This window comes from Typopeltis vanoorti, chromosome 4 (genome assembly GCF_054136105.1).
Source record: "Typopeltis vanoorti isolate ZY-2024b chromosome 4, IOZ_Tvanoo_1.0, whole genome shotgun sequence".
NCBI lineage: Eukaryota > Metazoa > Arthropoda > Arachnida > Uropygi > Thelyphonidae > Typopeltis > Typopeltis vanoorti.
In genome coordinates, this window is record NC_143552.1 from 72,570,537 (window position 1) to 72,591,336 (window position 20,800).

At 38.2% G+C, this 20,800-nt stretch overlaps 1 protein-coding gene across 4 annotated transcripts in view; it reads right to left on the bottom strand.

Annotated features, from left to right (window-relative positions):
• LOC150107404 (inositol polyphosphate-4-phosphatase type I A) overlaps positions 1-20,800 on the bottom strand; it is a 484,038-nt gene that overhangs the window by 269,149 nt on the left and 194,089 nt on the right. For all 4 annotated transcript variants that reach the window (XM_090391868.1, XM_090391866.1, XM_090391867.1 and 1 more), the window contains exon 10: positions 17,180-17,294. In XM_090391868.1, the coding sequence (XP_090247994.1) occupies positions 17,180-17,294 (115 nt within the window). The remainder of the gene's footprint in view (positions 1-17,179; positions 17,295-20,800) is intronic.

The window sequence follows — 20,800 nt, forward strand, 5'->3', positions numbered from 1 at the left end:
CTGCTAATATGCGTGATCAAATTCTCAGTCTGAAATCAAATGAGAATCCTTTCAATTTGAATTCTCTGGCTCTAAGACTGAGACTACAAATTATAGACCGACCTGTCTGTGTGTGTGTGTGTGTGTGTGTGTGTGTGTGTGTGTGTGTGTGTGTGTGTGTGTGTGGTGTTGATGTTAAGGTGTTAGAGAGGGTGAGGACTGGGATTCAGAATTGAGTTGAAAATAGCAATGATGGTCAACATGAGTTTGTAAAGAAGAGATCATGGTTTAGCAATCTACTCATATACTACAAGAAAGTGACAAATTCACTGGATAGTATATACAGAGGTATACTTGGATTTTTCAGAGGTCTTGGATACATTAAACATGACAAGTGGATAACTGAAGTGAAACGAATGGAACTGAATAAGAGATAAGTTAATTGTAATAAATTTAGTTTAATCCTTTACCCAAGTGTAGGCAAACAAAGTTTGCGTCCGAAGTAGTTCAGGACTGAGGCAACTTGTAGCAAAGGTGGACCAAGCTCTCATCACTCCCTGTCTCAGGATCTCCCATAACAAAGCACATCTCTTTGCAGAAAGCAATATCCATCCATCTTTGCTATGCATTAAGGGAAGGGCCACTACCCAGACTGGTGTTGACCTTTATTGAGGTCTCGTCAGTGAGAGGCAGACCCAGAAGTGGTGATACTAAGGCAGAAGCAATGGAGAGGTCATACTGAGACAAGGAGCGATGAGAGCTTGGTCCACCTTTGCTACGAGTTGCCTCAGTCCTGAACTACATCAGGCGTAAACTTTGTTTGCCTACACTTGGGTAAAGGATTAAACTAAATTTATTATAGTCTAACCAAGTGGAAAATAAACTTCCAACATCTTTCTCTAAATCCAGAGTAAATTAATAATAAGGTGGTACACCCTTTGGCAACTCGTATAAGTAAATATGACTTCAAAAAAATAAAATAAAATAAGTTAGTCAGATAGGTAATTGGCTATCGGATAGGTATCAGTGGGATGCATATGGAGAAGTGGTATTCCAAAAGAGGAAGGTTGTTAGCAGAGTACCACAGTGAATTGTCTTGGAGCAATTATTGTTTCACTTGTATGTTATGGTATTGGGACAGGCTTAACAGGAAATATGCAGTTGTTTGCTGATAATGCAAAGTTGGGTTGCAGAATATACAATTAATGGGGAAATTTTGAAGGAGGTGGAAGAGATGAGAGATGTCATAGTGATGGAAGACAGAGGCTTGAAGTTCAGGGATCATATTGCTAAAATTGCAAAAACATCACAGTGGATTATTGGCATCACAGAGACCTGGTTTTCAGAGAATGATGTGAATGTAATGGATGTTGTATTTTCAGAGAAGAAAGAGAAAATAGGACAGGAGGAGGGGTATTACTAATGACAGCTGAAGAACTTCAACAAAAATAAAAGTTAAGAAAGATTGTAGATCTGAGGGGAAATGGTTCATTTGAGGCTGTCTGGTGCGAGATAGAAAGCAATATCCATCCATCAATTCACTGGATATCCAGATACCATATGGTATCTGGATATCAATATTAGACGTCGAATTATAGGTCCATTGTGGGTGTTTCTGGAAGCAGATATTGGTAATAACTAATCTGTTATCATGGGAAAATTCCAAGTCTTTCACTATGGGTGTTACATTCACCCAGACCAAACATTCCTCCAGGAATCACTCTCATACTCTTTACCACTTTTGCATTGAATGCAAGTCCACTATGACAAAAAGTACATCCCTTCTTGGCAGGTAGTCCAACAAAGTCTTTAGGTTTTTGTTTCATCAAGCCTATCTGTGTGGGTGTATAAATGACAATGATAGGCACAGTTGTAGGATGAGCCTTAAGTCTATTACAAAGTATCCTGTCATGAACAGGATTATAACCAAGAAGAGCTCTTGCCTGAACTTTTCTCAGTACCCCAGCTACTCCATGATGTTTTGAGTCACCTCCTGAATAAATAACTACTTTACTATCCTGTCTTTTGAAATGACCTTCTCCATTCCATCTAGTCTCGGTAATTCCCAGTATGTCAATTTTATACCTTTCCATCTCTTTACAGACAATATTAAGAGTACTCATCTGTAGACCTCTTTCCAAGTGCCGACATAAAGTTCACCTCTGAGATTAATCCCATATCTTCTGTGTTTCTTATTCACATTAACACTGACTTGTGTTGGAGACTGCAAAATACTTCTCGAACAGGACCCTGCCCTCTGCCTGAGCCCTGAAAGTGGCTCCGATTATTCTGTGTAACAACTGATGCAGTATGAGATCTATTATAAGGCACAAATATATTAGTATTTTGGTGTGAGGTCACTGCAAGAAAAAGTAGTTAGAGATGCAGAGGCCCTTTCCACATATCTTGGTGTTTTGATCCCAATTTCATCCCACGTTGACCAGGTGGGGTTTGACTTCAGTCTACTAGGTGAGGCAAATACTTCAGAGAGAAGGCAGACTCCCACTGCATAAGACAGAAAGAAATAGTAAAATAGGAAAGATTCACCCCCAAGCCTTGGAATACTCTGATAGCATTGGAGAGAAAGAGTAAGAAGAAAAGAAAGAGGGATAGGCACTGGTCTACAAATAATATAAAAGATGTATATTACTTGAAGTGAGGCAAAGTCTGCCATTAGGTAATATAACAGATGTATACTACATGAAGTAAGGCAGGGTCTGCCATTAAGCACCTCAGGTTTGCAACTCCCATATTCACTAAAGTAAGCCATTGAGGGGAGATGTCAATAAGACAAACTATATTGTTGGTTGCTGCTACAGAACTGGGGGTCCAGATGAATATACAGACAACATGCATTGATCAGATCAACTTGGTCAAAAATTATTGGGATCAGCGAGACGTGGTTGTCATAGAATAATGTAGTCACAGGGATTAAATGTAATGGATATTATATTTTCACAGAAGATAGAATAAATAGGGCAGGAGTGGTTGGGTATTATTAATGAGAGCAGAAGAATTTCAACCAAAAAAAAAATAGAAGTTCAGGAAGATTGTAGATCTGAGGTGAATGGTTCATTTGAGGCTGTCAGGTGTGAGATAGAGACCAACAGGGCAAAATATATTGTTGGTTGCTGATTTAAACCTTAGGGTACAGAAGAAAATGTGGATGACATCCATCAGCAGATTAGCACAATGACTGCAGGCAGAGCAATTATCATGGGAGACATAATTAAGAGTATCCATTCTAAATCAGATTATGAGAGAAAATTAGCTTAGCAGGCCAAAGTAAATTCATATAAGTTTTTTCGCTATGTAGCAAGTAAAAGAAAGAATGATTATGGAAAGATTACTTTACTTAATGCTGATGGGAGGAAAGTGACAGAAGCAAAAGAAATAGATTAGTTACTAAGTGATCACTTTGCAAAAGCTATATCATCCAGGCAAGTGACTTTGCAGTTACTGAGGTGACAAAAACTGATATGAGCATTGAGGTTGATGAACTGGAGGTACTCAGTCTATTGAAAAATATCAATGTGAATACAGCAGTGGGTCTGGGTGGTATGTCAGCTATTGTGCCATGAGAATGTGAAAATGAATGGGCAGTGTCTCTGACGATGATGTTTAATCTATGTCTCAGCTCTGGTAAGATTCCAAGGGAGTGGAAAGAGGGTAAGATAGTTCCTTTGCATAAAGGAGGTTCCAATACAGAAGCAGAAAATTACTCACCACTTAGTATCTCTGGAATGGTGGTTAAAGTATTGGAAAAGTTGTTTAAAAGTAAAATTCATCAATGGGCAGATAGGAATATGATACTCTATAGGGGACAGCATGTTTCTGTAAAAGGTAGGTCCTGCCTCAGTAATTTATTCACATTTTATAATAAGGTGATAGTGGCACTGGATAAAGGAAATGGCTACACCATGATATTGCTGGGCTCGGTGAAGGCATTTGACAGAATACAGCATGTAAAACTATTGCATAAGTTGGAGAAAATGGGAATAGATAGGAGGCTGGTGGCATGGATAGGAATGTGGCTGATAGACAGACATCACAGGATGGTGTATGGTGGAGTGGAATCGAGGCAAATGAGAGTGACTAGTAGAGTTCCCCCCAGGGTGCTATACTAGAACCACTACTGTATAATTTGTACATTAATGATACAGTGAAAGATTTGAATGGGGACATTCAGTTGTTTCCCGATGAGGCAAAACTAAGACAATGGTTGATAAAGGTGAAGTAGATATCTTACAAAATGATTTAAATAAATTAGCAGGGTGAGTAAAGGACAATGGTTGTCAATTCAATGTTGTAAAATGTAAGGTAAATGTAAATGCACTTTGGCATGAAAATATTACACACTTTGTATCATATTGATGGTACTAGTTTACAGGCAACCGATGAGGCTAGGCATCTGGGGATGATGGTGGCTAGAGATTTGACATTCAGAGCACATACTGCAAGCATTGGCAAAATAGCTCAGATTACTTGGATGCCGAAGAATGCATTGACAAGTAAAGATAGACAGGTTATTATCCCTCTTTATAAGGCTATGATTTGGCCACATGATAGACGTGTTAACTACTGTGCACAGATTTGGTCACCTGCATTTTTTGGGGAATAGAAAGTGGTACAAAGGATTCAGAGACGAGTGATCAAGCTAGTGACAAGTCTGTGGAATGTTCCCAATAAGAATGGATTGAGGGTGTGTGTGTGTGTGACTATTAGCTAAACTAAACTATTAGTTTAGCTAATAGTCAGAGGAGAGGAGATTGATAGAAACTTATAGTACTAAAGGGACTCTATAAGATTGACACGAAAGAAATTTTTCAATATATGGGGAGTAGAGGGAAAACAAGGGACACACTGGAAGTTGCCTAAGCATGTGGTTAGTAACAGAGTGTAGACTAGTTGGAATTACGACCAAAGGTGGTTGTAAGCACTCCAACAGTGAATAGGTTTAAGATGTATGATAGATATTGTATTAATGGATAGAGTGGTTCTCCTACAATGAATCTTTTGACTCTATAGACTACCCATATAAATAATAATAATAATAATTATTATTATTATTAAGGTGTAGCTGTGTAGGCATACAAATGGGCGCACGGTGATATCGCTGCCCCCATTTTTTATAGTTTTAAAGTGGTTCCAACTCCTGTTTATATTTTATATGTTATTAAAGAAAATACGAAGAAGATATTCTAAGTCAGTGGAAGGTGTATGGAATATCAAATATGAAGAAAGATTAGGTCCCTTACTAAGGCTTTTGGGATGTAACTTCTGCCCTTCCATGCACCTACCTCTGTCATATGCGGATGACACCATCTTAACTTCACGCAACAAACTGACTACATGGTATAATTCTTCTCCTCAAACTACTGCAGAGATTAAAAATATTTCAGTTCTCTTTCTTTCAGTACTGAAGAGTGTAAACTGGCTTTACATGGTCATTTTTAACCTCAGGCTTTGATCATGTGGTTTTTTAAGACATAGCTTAAGCAAGTTTGAGCACAGTTAGTAGTTGGACGGAGATCAATCATTCGATGCTGTTGGCACACTCTCCCTCGATGAGTCTTAGGACTCCCTTGAGGTGTCACATAATAATAATAATAATAATAATAATAATATATTTCATCATATTAATATTTTTCTGCTTGGTTATAAAGTATAATAAAATTAGAATTTATGGTCAATGAAAGAAAGTTTTTAACATATAGGAGGATTTTTTGACAGAAAAATCTAAGAGGTAAGCATCCACTACGATATGCAGTGGATGAGGGAAAATGAGAGAAAATTAATTTACAAAATTACTCAGGGATAACTGGATAACTACTTTAAACAGCATATGATAAAAGGGATTTTCAAAACAAGAACACTGGATCTAGCATCTGCTATAAATGAGAATCTGCTATAAATGAACCGAGTATTATGCCTCCAAATGGTGAGGGAGAGAGATCGTGCAGTTTGACACAGGAGGTGACAATGTATTTAAGAACTTTTACTAAGCGTGGGTATATGTGATGCTATAAGATGGATGATTATAATAAAATGAAATGGCAGATTGAAGTGTGTTTTGCATGAGAGAAAATGAGGGAAAATGAATTTACAAAATTTATTTTCCTCTCATTTATGCCAAGTGTCCTGGCATCAGAAACCAATGGTAGAGGAATCAACAGTGCATGGAAGCTGGTCAAAGGGTCCATGTGTTGAGGCTTAAGTGCTATGAGATCATCATGCTGGAGGCTTAATGGATTATATACAGCACTCGGAAAGGATTAAAAACAGATTTACAAAATTTACAAACAAAAAAAAAAATTATAAACACAGAGAGAACTGCCATGCCCCCCCCCCCTCACTCTCTTGCCAATTTTTATATGAAAAATTTTGAAAAATGAGCCATAGACTCAACCCCTCTCAAACCTTCTATCTGGCTAAGATATGCAGATGATGTGTTCTCTATTTGGCCTCATGGCCCAGACACATGAGACTCCTTCCTCAGTCACCTCAATAGCCTACATCCAAGAATCCAGTTTACGATAGAAAAGGAAAATAACAATAGTTTATCCTTCCTAGACACCTTAGTTACACACCTTCCTAATGGTACACTTTCCTTCACTGTATATAGAAAACCTATGCACACAGGCAGATACATTCACAAACTCTCCCACAACCACCCTGCTCAACAATATGGCATCATTAAAACTCTAACCAAGAGAATCCACAATCTTCATTCCAGTGGAACTGCCATTTCAACTGAATTCAACCACATATACAACACCTTCCTCTCCAATGGCAACAGTGATTATAGTATTAAAAAAATAATCATTTCCTACCCCCCCCCCCCATTCCCCAGCCATCTCTTCAGAAAGAGTTCAGAAATGTCATCACCATACCCTACATCCATGACACATTAGAAAAAATAGCCAAAACTTTAAAAAGTACAACCTTCACACGGCATTTAAGCCCCACCGCAAACTTGCTACCCTTGTCCGTTCTACAAAAGATCAGCTCCCTCCTCTCTCAGTGCCTGGCGTTTATAAAACACCCTGTTCCTGTAAGCTGGCATTCTTTGGACAGACAGGTAGATCAGCAACCATCCACTTAGAGGAACACAAGCCATATATCTGCAACCACGACTATGGTCAGTCAGTCAGACCTGGCTGATCGTGTCTTGGATACAACCCACAGGATCTTTTGGGGAAAAAACCACCATGCTCCACCACAGTAAATTTAAAAGAGAGACTATTTTTAAAATCTACAGCAGCTCTCAAAAATCAACCAAATCTAAATAAATACAGTTGAATTAAACTTCCAAAGATTTGGGAAACATTAATCATCAGAGATCCCCATCTTACATTCTAGGGGAAGGGGGGCACCACCTAGATAGGACTTTAGAGTCACCAATGTGGTTAGCTTAGTATTGTGTGGTATTTGCATATATGTTACCCTGAAGATGTCTAACCATTGAGACGAAATATAGGAAGTATTAAAATCTGTTTTTAATCCTTTCCGAGTGCTGTATAATTACTATTACTATTATTACGGGCAACTCCAGGGAGTCATTAGACTCATCGAGGGAGGCCCCAAATCATATTCATCACAACTATTCGACATTCATACAGTATCTATCATACCTCGCCTTAAACTCATTCACTGTCACAGCATCCACCACAGACTCAGGGAGTGCATTCCACTCATTCACTACTCTAAAAGTAAAGAACCCAGCTCTAACACCTTTACTACCCACACTTCTGCCCAGTTTCCATGGATGTCCCCTAGTCCTTCCACAACCAGCCCTGTTCTCAAAAATATCTTCTGAATTAATTTTATAGAAACCCTTCAGTAATTTGAATGTCTCAATCATATCTCCCCTCCTCTGCCTATCAACCAATTTTTGCAACCCACAAATCCTCAACCTGTTCTCATACGGTTCATTCCACAGACCTGCTATCATCTTGGTCACTCGCCTCTGGATCCTCTCCACCTCCTCTCCATCAAGAAGAAACCTAGGTGACCAAATCTGAGCACAGTAGTCGAGATGGGGTCTTATCAAGGCTCGATACAGAGGAACAATAATCTGCTTGTCAACGTATTCTTCAGCAACCAAGTGATTTGATGAGCTGATTTGGCCACTTTTGCAATGTGTCCCCTAAATTTCAATTCCTTATCCACCAACACTCCTAAATCTCGTGCCTCATCAATTTCCTGGAGCACGGTTCCACCAATGCAGTAAACTGCCTCCAATCTTTTCACCCCAAAATGCATAACCTAACATTTTGCCACATTAAATTGACATCGATTCTCCCTAGCCCAGACCTCCAATCTATCCAAATCATCCTGCAAAATTTTGACGTCATCTGCATTCACTATTGCCCTACCCAACTTCGCATCATCCGCAAACAAATGAACTGTTCCTCTCAGATCCTTTCCTATATCATTTATGAACAAATTAAACAGCAGTGGTCCAAGAACAGATCCTTGTGGCACACCACTAGTCACAGGCCGTCTTGTGGACTCTACTCCTGAGTAAACCACTCTCTGATATCTCTCCGTCAACCACCCTCCTATCCATCTCACCAACCCTATGTCCATTCCCATATGCTGCAATTTACTGATTAGAATTCCATGTGGTATCCTGTCAAAGGCCTTAGCAAGGTCCAGTAGAATCACTGTAAACCCATTACCCTTATCCAGTTCAGCCATCACTGTGTTATAATACGTGAGCAAGTTACTGAGGCGTGACCTGCCCTTCACAAAACCATGCTGTCCCCGATACAGTATCCCATTTTCTTCTATCCAATCTTGTATTTTCCTCTTGACTATTTTCTCTAAGACCTTGATAATGATTCCTGTTATGCTGATTGGCCGGTAATTTTCAACAGCAGCCTTGGAACCACCTTTGTGCAGTGGAACTATTTTCCCCTCTTTCCACCCCCTTGGGACTGACCCAGTCCTGAGGCTCAAATTAAACAAAATGGTCAAGGGCACTGACAATTCTTTGGCCGCTTCACGTACGACACGAGCTGGTATACCATCCAATCCCACAGATGTATTGACATTGAGGTTCTGTAATAGATTAGTTACCTCTACTTCATTCATCACAATTCCAGTATAAGCTGTTGGTTCTTCCATTTCTGCAAAGTCACCACCTGGATGATATACTCTTGCAAAGTGCTCGCTCAGTAATTCCACAACATCGACTGATTCGGTTACCTCCCTACTCTCAGCATTTTTTAAGATCATTCTACCATGAGCATTTTTCCTTTTACTTGCAACATATTGAAAAAACTGTTTGGGATTCTCTTTAGCCTGCATGGCCAATTTCCTTTCGTAATCTGCTTTTGCTTTTCTTACCACCCTTGTTACCATCCTGGCCTGAGCTTTATACTGTTCCTGCACCTGATGGTCACCCTTCTCCTTAAATTCCCTCCACAATTGTTTCTTTTTTTGCAGCTCAAGCTTAATAGTGTTATTCATCCATTTAACCCCTACTTGATTTATTATTTGGACTCTTGGTATACAGTCAACCATTGCCTCCTGCAAACAGTTCTTAACCACCTCCCATGCACTATCAACATCCAGCCCTTGCAGTTTTACATGCCATGGCATTAAGCCAAGCACACACCTAAGCTTGTCATACTTACCAGCCCGGTAATTCCACATGTACCCTGTCTTAATTGTAAATTCGACTCCTTTAGCCACCTCCCAAGTCATGACCTTATGGTCACTCTCACCAATTGGTGGCAACATGGTCATGTTCGTTACAGCTACATTCTCAGTTGCAATTACTAGGTCCAGCACTCTCTGCCCCCTGGTATTTTCCAATACATGTTGCCGTAGATAGTTGTCCCTTAATAACTGCATAAAATCCAATTCCTTCCTCCCATGTGCCCTCTCCTCTTTCCAGTCAATGTTACCATAATTGAAATCACCCATAATAATTACCCTCCTTCCACTCATTTCTTCTATTTGCTTATGCATACTATCCCCACCATCCACTCCATCACCCGGTCTATAGCAGCACCCAATTGTATATTTTATTCTGCTAGATTCTATCTCACACCAAACAGCCTCAAATGTGCTTTTTTCCCCATCCTGCAGTTCAACTTCTATACTCCTTGGCTGAAGCTCATCAGCTATCATCAATAACACTCCTCCCCCCTTTTTATTCACCCTGTCACTCCTGAACACACTATACCCATCGCATTCAATCCCACTAGCTTTATCATCTTCTGTCAGCCATGTTTCACTAATACCTACAACCTGTGGCCTGGAAGTGCCAACCATGGCCAAAAACTCTTCCTTCTTGTTCCTAATACTCCTGGCATTAGTGTACATGAATAGCAGAAGCCCATTTGTCCCATCCCTACTTTGATGCCTTATACTAACTATCCCATTCTGATTTGTTGTCTGTCGTACTCGCCCGGGCATAATATACTCATTCATACACTTAACTGTTCCCCCCTAAAGTCTGCATATCTACTCACCCCCCCTCTTAATAAATCTAGTTTCCCTGAGTCTGTACATCCACTTCCACATCATTCATCAACACTCTTTCAAGTCTCCGTACACCAACTCCATTCAAATGTAACCCATCCATCTTATATAAGTCCTTTCGCCCATCGAACTCATTCCACACATCCACAAATTCCACACCACTCTCCATGCATAACCCACGCATAAAGTCATTGGCAATTATGGCCCTCCTTCTAAACACTTCGCTGTCATACCACGGTAAGATACTCACCATCCTAACTCTCTCACTCTTCTCTTTTGCTACCTCAAACAACTCCCTCACATCCTCTATCATTTCCATTTTGTCCTCTTTCAAATCATTCGTTCCTGCCACGATTATCATCTCTTTCACCCTCTGTTTTTGCAGTCGAATAGATTCGCTGACGTCCTTTATGTTCGCACCCGGCTGGTACGACTTTGTTAAACTCTCAATTATTACGCCTCTTAATAGCGAATCCCCATACAGCACTCGCTCCTTCATTTTATTGACGTTTACTAACCTTCTATTATTTGCCGTCACAGACTTCCGCCAGTTATTTGTCGGTACGTTCAACACACACTTTTCCATACGCTCCAGTTGTCTTTTGGCTCTGTGTATCGCGCAATTCAAACGGGCAATTTCGCTACTCGCATTTATCTCACCATTTTCATTATCAATCAAATCATCCATTCTTTCTGTGTTTCTACCTTCATTTACACTTTCAGCGACGTTCTCACACCTATCTGGCACTACCACGCAATTCTCTAGCACACCGCCATTTTCTACATTCTGACTATCGTTAACGATATCAGTCTCGACACACGAAACACGCTTGAAGTCCTCATTCTCTTTACACTTTCTACACATATTAATTCCACTATCACTTTCTAACCAGACTCCCACCGCTCTTCGCAAGGCATACATCTCACAGACAGCACATTGCATAAATTCGTTTACATCAAAACTCTTAAACAAACATGGCGACCTGGCCGCCATTTTTTTCTTTATCGGTGCCATGTGTGCGCTATCTTTTCTTAAAAATAATAATTAAAATAACAGAAAACACGCAAAAATTGCACAGACACACCAAAAAACAAAAAGCAAACAATACTACTTAAAATTCTAGTAAAATATCTAATGTTAACACAAAATAATACTAATCTTTTCAGGAGCTCTCGACAAGCCGACGATCTAATCAGTGCGACACCAAGCGACCTGTAATCTATTAAGCTTCCAACATGTTGGTCAAAGGGTGCCTAAAGGAAGCCATATCTTCCTTTAGGCACCACCATCATCAGAGTTAGGAGAGTTAATTAAGGTGAATAATACTTTAAAGCAAGACATGACTAAAAAGAGAATATTGTGAATCTGATATCATGAAAAGAGTGGTGATGATGATGAGACTGTGGAATCTCATCATCACTCGTCTCATGATCTAGAAACTCTAGAGTGGTATAAAGAGTAGGCTAGGATATTAACAGCCATGGTGAGGAAAGTGAAATCTCATTATGAAAGAAGTTATCCACATAGGCCAATGGAAATCCAAAAGAATTTTATCACTACATAGTAAATAAAAGTAAGAATTATCATGGAAGAATAACCTTAGTGAATGTAGGCAGTAGAAAAGTGTCTGATACACAAGAAATATCTGAGTTTAATTGATCACTTTAGTAAGATATATATTCCAAGCAGGCTCATCGGCTCTATGGATGCTGGTGAGAAAACTGGACAAAAGAACAGAGGTAGTAATAATAAACCAATTTATATCTCTGGTGTGGTCATTGAGGTATTGGAAAGACTGGTTAGGAATCACATCCAAAGGTGATGGGGGGGGGGGGGATAGAGAGGCCAAGTTTATATATAGAAACAGCTGCATGCTTTGTTAAAAGTAGGCCTTAAAGATACCAAGCTATTTTAAATAAAAACCTGGTTTTAATCGATTTCCCAAGTAAGTAACAATCAGACAAGTAAGTCAAGTTTGCGCCTGCAAGTGGTGCAAGTCTGGGTGACCCCGCATGTAGTGCAAGTCTTAGGCAACTCATGGTAAAGGTGGAATAAGCTCTGATCACTATTCTTCATATTTACCCTTAATGCAAAACACATCTCTTTGAGGAGATGTATGATGCTATGCATTAAAGGCAAGGGGCCACTACCCAGACCGGTTTCGACCTTTATTGAGGTCTCATCAGTGGGAGCCAGGCTTAGAAATACCAAGGTTTAAGTAATACAGAGCTTATAAGTATTTTGCCAAAACAAGTTACCATAAGGTGCTTTGACCTTATTAATCATCAGAGATCCCCCATCTTACATTCTAGGCCACCTACAATGGCCCACAGAGGGTGGGGCACTTTACCACGAGTTGACTAAGACTTGCACTATGTGCGGGGTGACCCAGACTTGCACCACTGGCAGGCACAAACTTGACTTATTTGCTTACTTGGGAAATGGACTAAAACCAGGTTTATATTTAAAATAGCTTGGTATCTTTAACATATATTATACCCAAGGTAAAAAACTTTCTAAAGGTAGGCCTTGCTTTAGAAATGTGCTCATGTTTCATAATAGAATGATAACAGATTTGGGTTCTGTACTTAGGCACAATGTTATCTACTATTTTGGATGGAGGACATTACAGGCAGAGTATTATATTAATGGGATTGAAGTAGACATTAGAGACTTTGGGTTTATAGTGGACAGTGAATTAAAATTCAGGAGTAACATTTTTAAGGTGGTTAAGTCATGATATCAAATAGCAGCAACATTAAAGAGAGCACTAAACTGTAGGAATAAGGAAGATATCTTCCAACTTTACAAGGCCTTGATAAAACCACAACTGAATTATCGTACACAGATATGATCATATATGGGTTGCAAGGAGATCTGAAAAGATTCAGCAGCCAAGATGATAACTGGCCTAGGGAAATCTACTTATGAGAACATATTGAAGGAGTGTGGTCTTCAAAATATGAGGAAGAGGCAGAGGAGAGAAGATATGTACAGTACAGACACAACTGAGATTTTGCAACTGAATGGATGGTAAAAGCAAAACTCGCATCATGAGGATATGTGATCTTAAGAAGCATGTGAGGTCCAGGGTCTTCTTGTGGTGTGTGTGTGGTGATTGTGAAAGGTGATTAGCATTTATTTTAGATAAATTATGGACTCTACAACTGTGTAAGAAATAATAATTTTAATTTCCCAATGTTTCAGACCTTCATATTAAGGTCATCATCTGGAGCATACACATACATATACAGACAAGCTATATTACATTTCACATATGCTAAAGAGACAAATATTTAATCATATCATTGTTTCTGAAACAATGATTTCATTAAATCATTGTCCCTTTATCATACTATGTGAAATGTAACAGCTTGTCTCAGTATATGTATGTGTATACTCCAAATGATGATGATGACCTTAATATGAAAGTTGAAACATCATCATCATCAAATTCCTGCCATGTACTCTCAAGGGGTGTACAGGATATGATAGTACTACATGAAAAAAATTACATCATTACTAACTTCCTATCTACAATTTTCATCCAAATCAGTCTGTTATTTGTCAAGACTCCAACATTATCAGATCTTATATTTCTATCATCTAAGGCACTTTGTATCGTATCAATCCACCTATATCTTGGTCTTCCTCTGGGTCGTTTTGCTGCCAACCTGGCAGAGAACACTTGTTTTGCTAATCTTTCTTCACCCATTCTATTTAAGTGACCATACCACCTGAGATTAGTTCTGCTAACACATTCCTGGATGTTGACAATGTCAAGTTCTTTCCTAATATTTTCGTTTTTAATATGATATTACCATTGATGCCATCTGTTCACACCTATAATCTTTCTCAGGACTCTCATATCTGCGGTCTCTAGTCTTTGGTCAAGTGTTTTACTTCTGACCCAGCTCTCAGAGCCATGAGTTAAAACTGGTTTGAACACTGTCTTGTACACAGCTAATTTAGTGTTCCGACTAATTTCTCTCTTATTCTATATGAATTTATTCAATTGACTTCCTACCATACCAGCTTTGCTGATTCTGTTGTCTATTTCTATATTTAATTTACCATCTTCAGTAAAAATCGTGCCTAAGTAGCTGAAACGTTTCACTTGTTCCACAGGTTCTCCATTCACAACACAGTTGATTTTTTCACTGATTCAGCCTATTTTCATTGTCTTTATCTTTTTATTGCTGACCTTCATACCATATTTATTACAACAGCTATTCAATTTAGTCAGAGAATCTTGCAGACTTGTAGCGGATTTATTTAGAAGTATAACATCATCCCCATAAAGCAAAAAGCTGATATTAACATTTCCAATTTTGATATCATGCTTAATACCACTTTCCTTCATAATGTGATCCATATAGATAATGAATAAACAGAGAGGATAATGTACATCCTTGTCTCACACCAGATTTAACATTAAACCATCTTCCTGTACTTCCTTCAATTCTAACTGCTGACTTACAACTCAAATAAAGACTAAGTATTGCTTGATATAATGCCCCATTGACACCACATAACTGTAGCGTATTGAATAGCTTCTCACTTGGCACCTTGTCATATGCCTTTTCCAAATCGACAAAAACTTAAATACAGATCTCTGTTATATTCCCATGCTTTCTCAACTATTTGTTGTAAAGTGAAAATCTGATCCTGACAGCCTCTATTTGGCCTGAATCCAGCTTGTTCTTCACCAAGCTTTTCTACCACAATTCTTCTCAACCGTTTCTCAAGTATACTTGCATAGATCTTGCCAGGAACACTCAGTAGGGAAATACCTCTGTAATTCTCACATTGTTTTATTTCCCTTTTTATATATGGGTACTATTTCAACTATTTGTTGTAAAGTGAAGATCTGATCCTGACAGCCTCTATTTGGCCTGAATCCAGCTTGTTCTTCACCCAGCTTTTCTTCCACAATTCTTCTCAATCGTTTCTCAAGTATACTTGCATAGATCTTGCCAGGAACACTCAGTAGGGAAATATCTGTGTAATTCTCGCATTGTTTTATTTCCCTTTTTATATATGGGTACTATGAGAGCTCTACTCCAATCATCGGGAATTCGTCCCTCTGTCCAGGCTTTCTGAACTATGCAGTGCAGCCACTGTAAGACTCTGATACCACCATACTTCAGCATTTCTGGTCGAATATCACCTACTCCTGCTGCCTTTCCACATTTCAAGCCTTTGATGGCTTTTTCTACTTCAAGTATGGATATGTATTCCTGATTGGATGCCTGGTCAGTGTTTTTTTTATCACTGTGCTGTCATCACTGCTTGTTTCATTTAGCAGTTTTTCAAAGTAATTACTCCATACTTCAAGGATATCTTTTTCTCCTGTTTTCATGTCATCTTTATCATCTCTATTTCCTTTTACAGCACTCTTTCCTCCATTCCTAAGCTTCTTCAACGACCTCCAGAATATTTTGTCACCTTCTTGATATTTATTTTCTATATTCTTGCCAAAGTCTTCCCATGACTTTTGTTTAGCTAGTTTTACACAGTGTTTAGCATTCTTGCATTTGTCTCTTATTCCCTAAGAGCACAAGCTGACTTATTTGACAGGAACTTTTGATATGCTTTCTTCTTTTCCTTCACTGCCTCTTTAACTTCCTGTGTCCACCAGGGAGTTCTGGTTTTTTTATCCTTGCAGACAACCTCACCATATGCCTCTCTGGCTGAATCAATCAGGGTTTTCTTCAAGGCTTACCAGTGAATCTCCAAGGTTTGATTCCTGTTCTCAAACTCTTTCATTTTTTCTTCAATAATCTTTGTGTATTTTAGTCTACAGTTCACATCTGAGAGCTGCTCAACTTTTATTTGCTTTAAAACTTTCTAACATGTTATTCTTTTCAATATGAAATTCAATTTTATCCTGCTCAAGATTAAATAGTGATCACTTCCAATTTCAAATCCTCTGTACACTCCGGTGTCCTGCACCAGGGAGAAAACATCACTATCAACAATAACATAATCAATGAGACTTTTCTTATTCCTTGCCTCTTCTCTCCATGTGAATTTGTGCACATTTTTATGTTGGAACATGGTGTTAGTAATAACCAGTCCATGTCCTGAGCAGAAATCCAACAGATATTTGCCATTATTATTAGCTTTGCTGTTTTCTCCAAATTTTCCCAAAATATTTTTGTATGTCTCACAATCATTTCCTACTCTGCTATTTAGATCCCCAACAAGGACCAACTTTACTTTTCCTTTTTCATTGTGTCAGTTGCTTTTTCTAAAGCGTCAAAAAATTCGTCCACTTCTACCTTAGTAGAACCTTCTGTGGGACCATAGGCACAAATAAGTCTCATTGTCCAGTTCCCCATTCTCATATTTGCCCACATTACTCTACTTGAGACTGACTGCCATTCAAGAAGATTAGCCTTGTATTTTGGTTGAATACTATGGCTACTCCTTCTTTTCCTTGATTGTCATTGCTGGAATATAACATTTTGTGGGTTGAAACATCGGGAAATTAAAATTATTATTTCTAACACAGTTGTAGAACTCATAATTTGTCTAAAATGGATTACATGCATTCACATTTAGCAAAGATGCATTCAAGGAGAGAGAGAGATATATAACAGATATTTAGGTATGAGTATTTAAACAGGTCTTACCTTCCTCGACGAGTCCTTGGAGGTGCATTCATAATAATAATAACATTACAATAAAAAAACCAACCTTTGGCCATAAAGGTTCTTCACCACCAAAAAGTGACCATGTATTCCTCTGTTCCATATATGCAAGTTCCCGAAATCCCACAGATATAAAACCAACACTAGAGCAATCTGGGGAACTAAGGAGGAAGGGAAAAAAATATTATATAAAGAGATAATTACTTAATGAATATTATACAACAATTTCTTCTCAGATAGTAATCTAAAAATGTCTATGATATTATAAAGATTTTAAAAATAAAGTTATCCTTTTAATTTTGGTCAAAGTGAAAAACAAAGTTTTGCATGAAACTAGATAGAATTTCAAAAGTGTAGATAATATGTTGGAAAACGTTCGGCATAAGCTTCAGAGTTATGTCCCCATATCCGAACTATCAAATGGTATATGAATTTATTCTTCTACTCAAGTAAAATCTTTTCAGAATCTTTTTTTTCATTATTATGTCCATGACATGATTAAGTACAAAAAAACTTAGAAAGTAAAATAATTAATTTACAGAGTATATAAGTGATAGCATATTATAATATAACAACCATAATGAAGAAAAGGGTGAGTTAATATACTATAATCTTTATAGATTTTGGAAAGGCATTTGACAAAATATTACAGAATAAGTATGTATTTAAATATTATTATTATTATTATTGCACCCTCCATGGAGTTGGCAGACTCATTGTAGGAGGTTCACTCAACTGACAACATATTTATCATATCGAATCTTAAAATCCTTAACACTCCTTGCATTAACAACATATTCTGGTAATACATTCCATTCACTGATGATTCTTCATGAAAAAATATACTCCTCACACTCCTCTTCACCACACTTTTACATAACTTCCAGGGATGGCCTCTGGTTCTTCCTCTCTCTCAGTTTCAACTCTTTTTATAATCCCCCTTTGGATTGGTCTGATAAAATACTCTCACTAGCTTAAACATCACTATCATATCACCTCTTTTCCTCCTATCCACCAAAATCTACAACTGATATTTCTTCAATCTCTCTACATAGCCAACATTCCAAAGTCCTTTTATTATCTTAGTCACTTGTCGCTGGACCCTCTCCAATATTTCCATATCATAATGAAAAAGAGTTGACCAAACCTGAGCACTATTAGTCCAAGTGTGATATCTGACCAGTGCTTTATGCAGTGACACAAACACTTCCTTATTCCTACATGTTAGAGTATTTCTTATCATAGTGGAACTACAATGTGCAGTCTTTGCAACTTGCAATGTGCCCTCTCAACTTCAGTCTACTGTCAACCATCACTCACAAATCTTGAATTCCATCCACTTCCTGCAGTACAGCATCGTCAATATAGTACAGAGCCTTATATTTTTTGCACTCCAAAATGTAGTTTTAATATTAAAACTACAACCTCATTCCTTTGTCCAAGTCAAAAGTCTATTCGAATCTTCCTGCAAGGAATTAGCATCAGCAGCAAACAACTGAAGATCCCCAGTCAGTCCACATGATATATCACTTACAAGTTAAACAGCAGGGGTCCAAGAACAGAACCCTGGGGACCATCACTGGTTACTCTCCTTTTTTTTTGAGAATCTGTTCCATCATACACAACTTGCTGGTATTATCATTCATTGAACCAATCTTTGATCCATCTAACCAATACACAGGGTTATTCTAAATTATTGTTGTGATTTCTACAGCCTATAATTTTCAAACCAGAAACAAGAAAATAAAGCTGCTTACAGAATATGAAAGTGTAAATGAAAAAGTTTTATTACCTATAGAATAAATACTGCAGAATGCTAAACAACTTCAACATGCACGCCTTTAATGGCATGTAAGATGTCCAAGCGATAATCAATTTCCCTCCAAGTGTTCTCCATCATTTGCAGTGTAACTGTTTCTATCGTAGCAAGAATTCTAGTCTTCAGTTCATTGAGGGAGGTCAGGTAAACAATGTCCTTTGCATATCCCACAGGAAGAAATCAAGTGGCATAACACTGGTGAGCATGGAGACCATGGAATCAGTCCACTGCACCCTGCACCCAGGAAAACGCATGTCAAGAAATTCTTGGACAATAAGAGCCCAACGTGGTGATGTGCCATCTTGCTGGAACACCATATCTGGCTGATCTTCCAACTGGGGTAACCGATACAGCTGTAGCATGTCCAAATAGATCACCACTGTCACTGTTTTTTCCCACAAAGAAAAAGGGTCCCAAAACTTCTGAACATAACAAAGTCACTAGCCTTTCACCTTTGGACTGTCTTTTTTGAATACTCGAATGGCATGAGGGTTTTCTGATCTCCATATTCTGTAGTTATGACAATTTACCTTCCCGATACGTAAAATGTTACTTCATCACAAATTATCCATCTCCAAATGTAATTTACATCAGCTTCGACTTTTGACAAAATGTCTTAGGCAAACCGGAAATGGCAGGGTGTATCATCCAGCTGTAAAAGCCTGTACAATCTGCAATTTGTAGGCATGGAGTTGAAGACATTTATGAACAACCTTCCAAACAGTCATTTGTGGTATACCTAACTGCAAAGTCATCTAGCTGTTTTTTTGTGGGCTTAGATAACCAACTACCTGCGAAGTGCTCAGTCTTCCCATTCCTTTGGTGCTGAACACTACCAGTCTCTTGAAAGTGTTTTAACCAATGTCAGATAGCATTACCTGAAGGTGGGTGTTTTCCATACTGAGTTCTGTAACAAAGTTGAGTTGTGATAATGGAATTTGTTTCGAAAAACCAAAATACACACATTGCTTTCTCTTGAACAGTCGCCATTTTGAAATATGACATCATATTATCTCTCAGCCATTAATGCAGTGAGTACAGCATTGTCAAATAAAACTTTTGAGTTCACATTTTCATATTCTTAAGCAGTTTTATTTTGTTGTTTCTGGTTTCAAAATTATAGGCCATGGAAACCCTGACTATAATATAGAATCAGTATCTATTCCCATTCTCTGCAATCATACACAACTTGCTGGTATTGTTCAGAGAACCAATCTCCAATACATCTAACATTTATGTAGCAACTTTGGTTGTACTCTAGTGTCTTTTCTATTAGCTGTCTTAAGGTGAATAGTTGATCAATTGTGCTTCGTCCTGGTCTGAAACCGGCTTGTTCTTCTCCTAGTGCCAGTTCTATATATGGCTTAATTTGTTTTTGGAGTACTTTTGTAAAAACCTTACTTGGAATACTGAGGAGGCTAATGCCTCTGTAATTATGTTTTATCTCCTTTTTTGTATAGAGTTATGACTGATTTGGTCCAATCAGTAGGCACGTCTTCGTTTTTGTAGATCCTTTCAAATAATGTTTTTAATGGTTCCAAAAGTTGTTCCTTTCCTGCTTTTAAGAATTCTGCATGTATTTGATCAATGCCAGGTGCTTTCCTTGAGTTTTCCTATGCTATGTGTTCTTATTTCTTTGGTAAAGATATTTGTTTCCTCTTCCATTTCAGTGGTTGGAATTGTAATATCCTGGGAGCTGTTTTTATTATATAAATCTTTGAAGTATTCTTCCCATCTGGCCATTCTTTTTGTTTTACTTTCAATTAGTTGTCCCTCTTTGTTTTTGATCATTATAATTTTTTGTCCGTGTCTTACTAATTTGGTCTATTTCTTTATATAATCCATGAA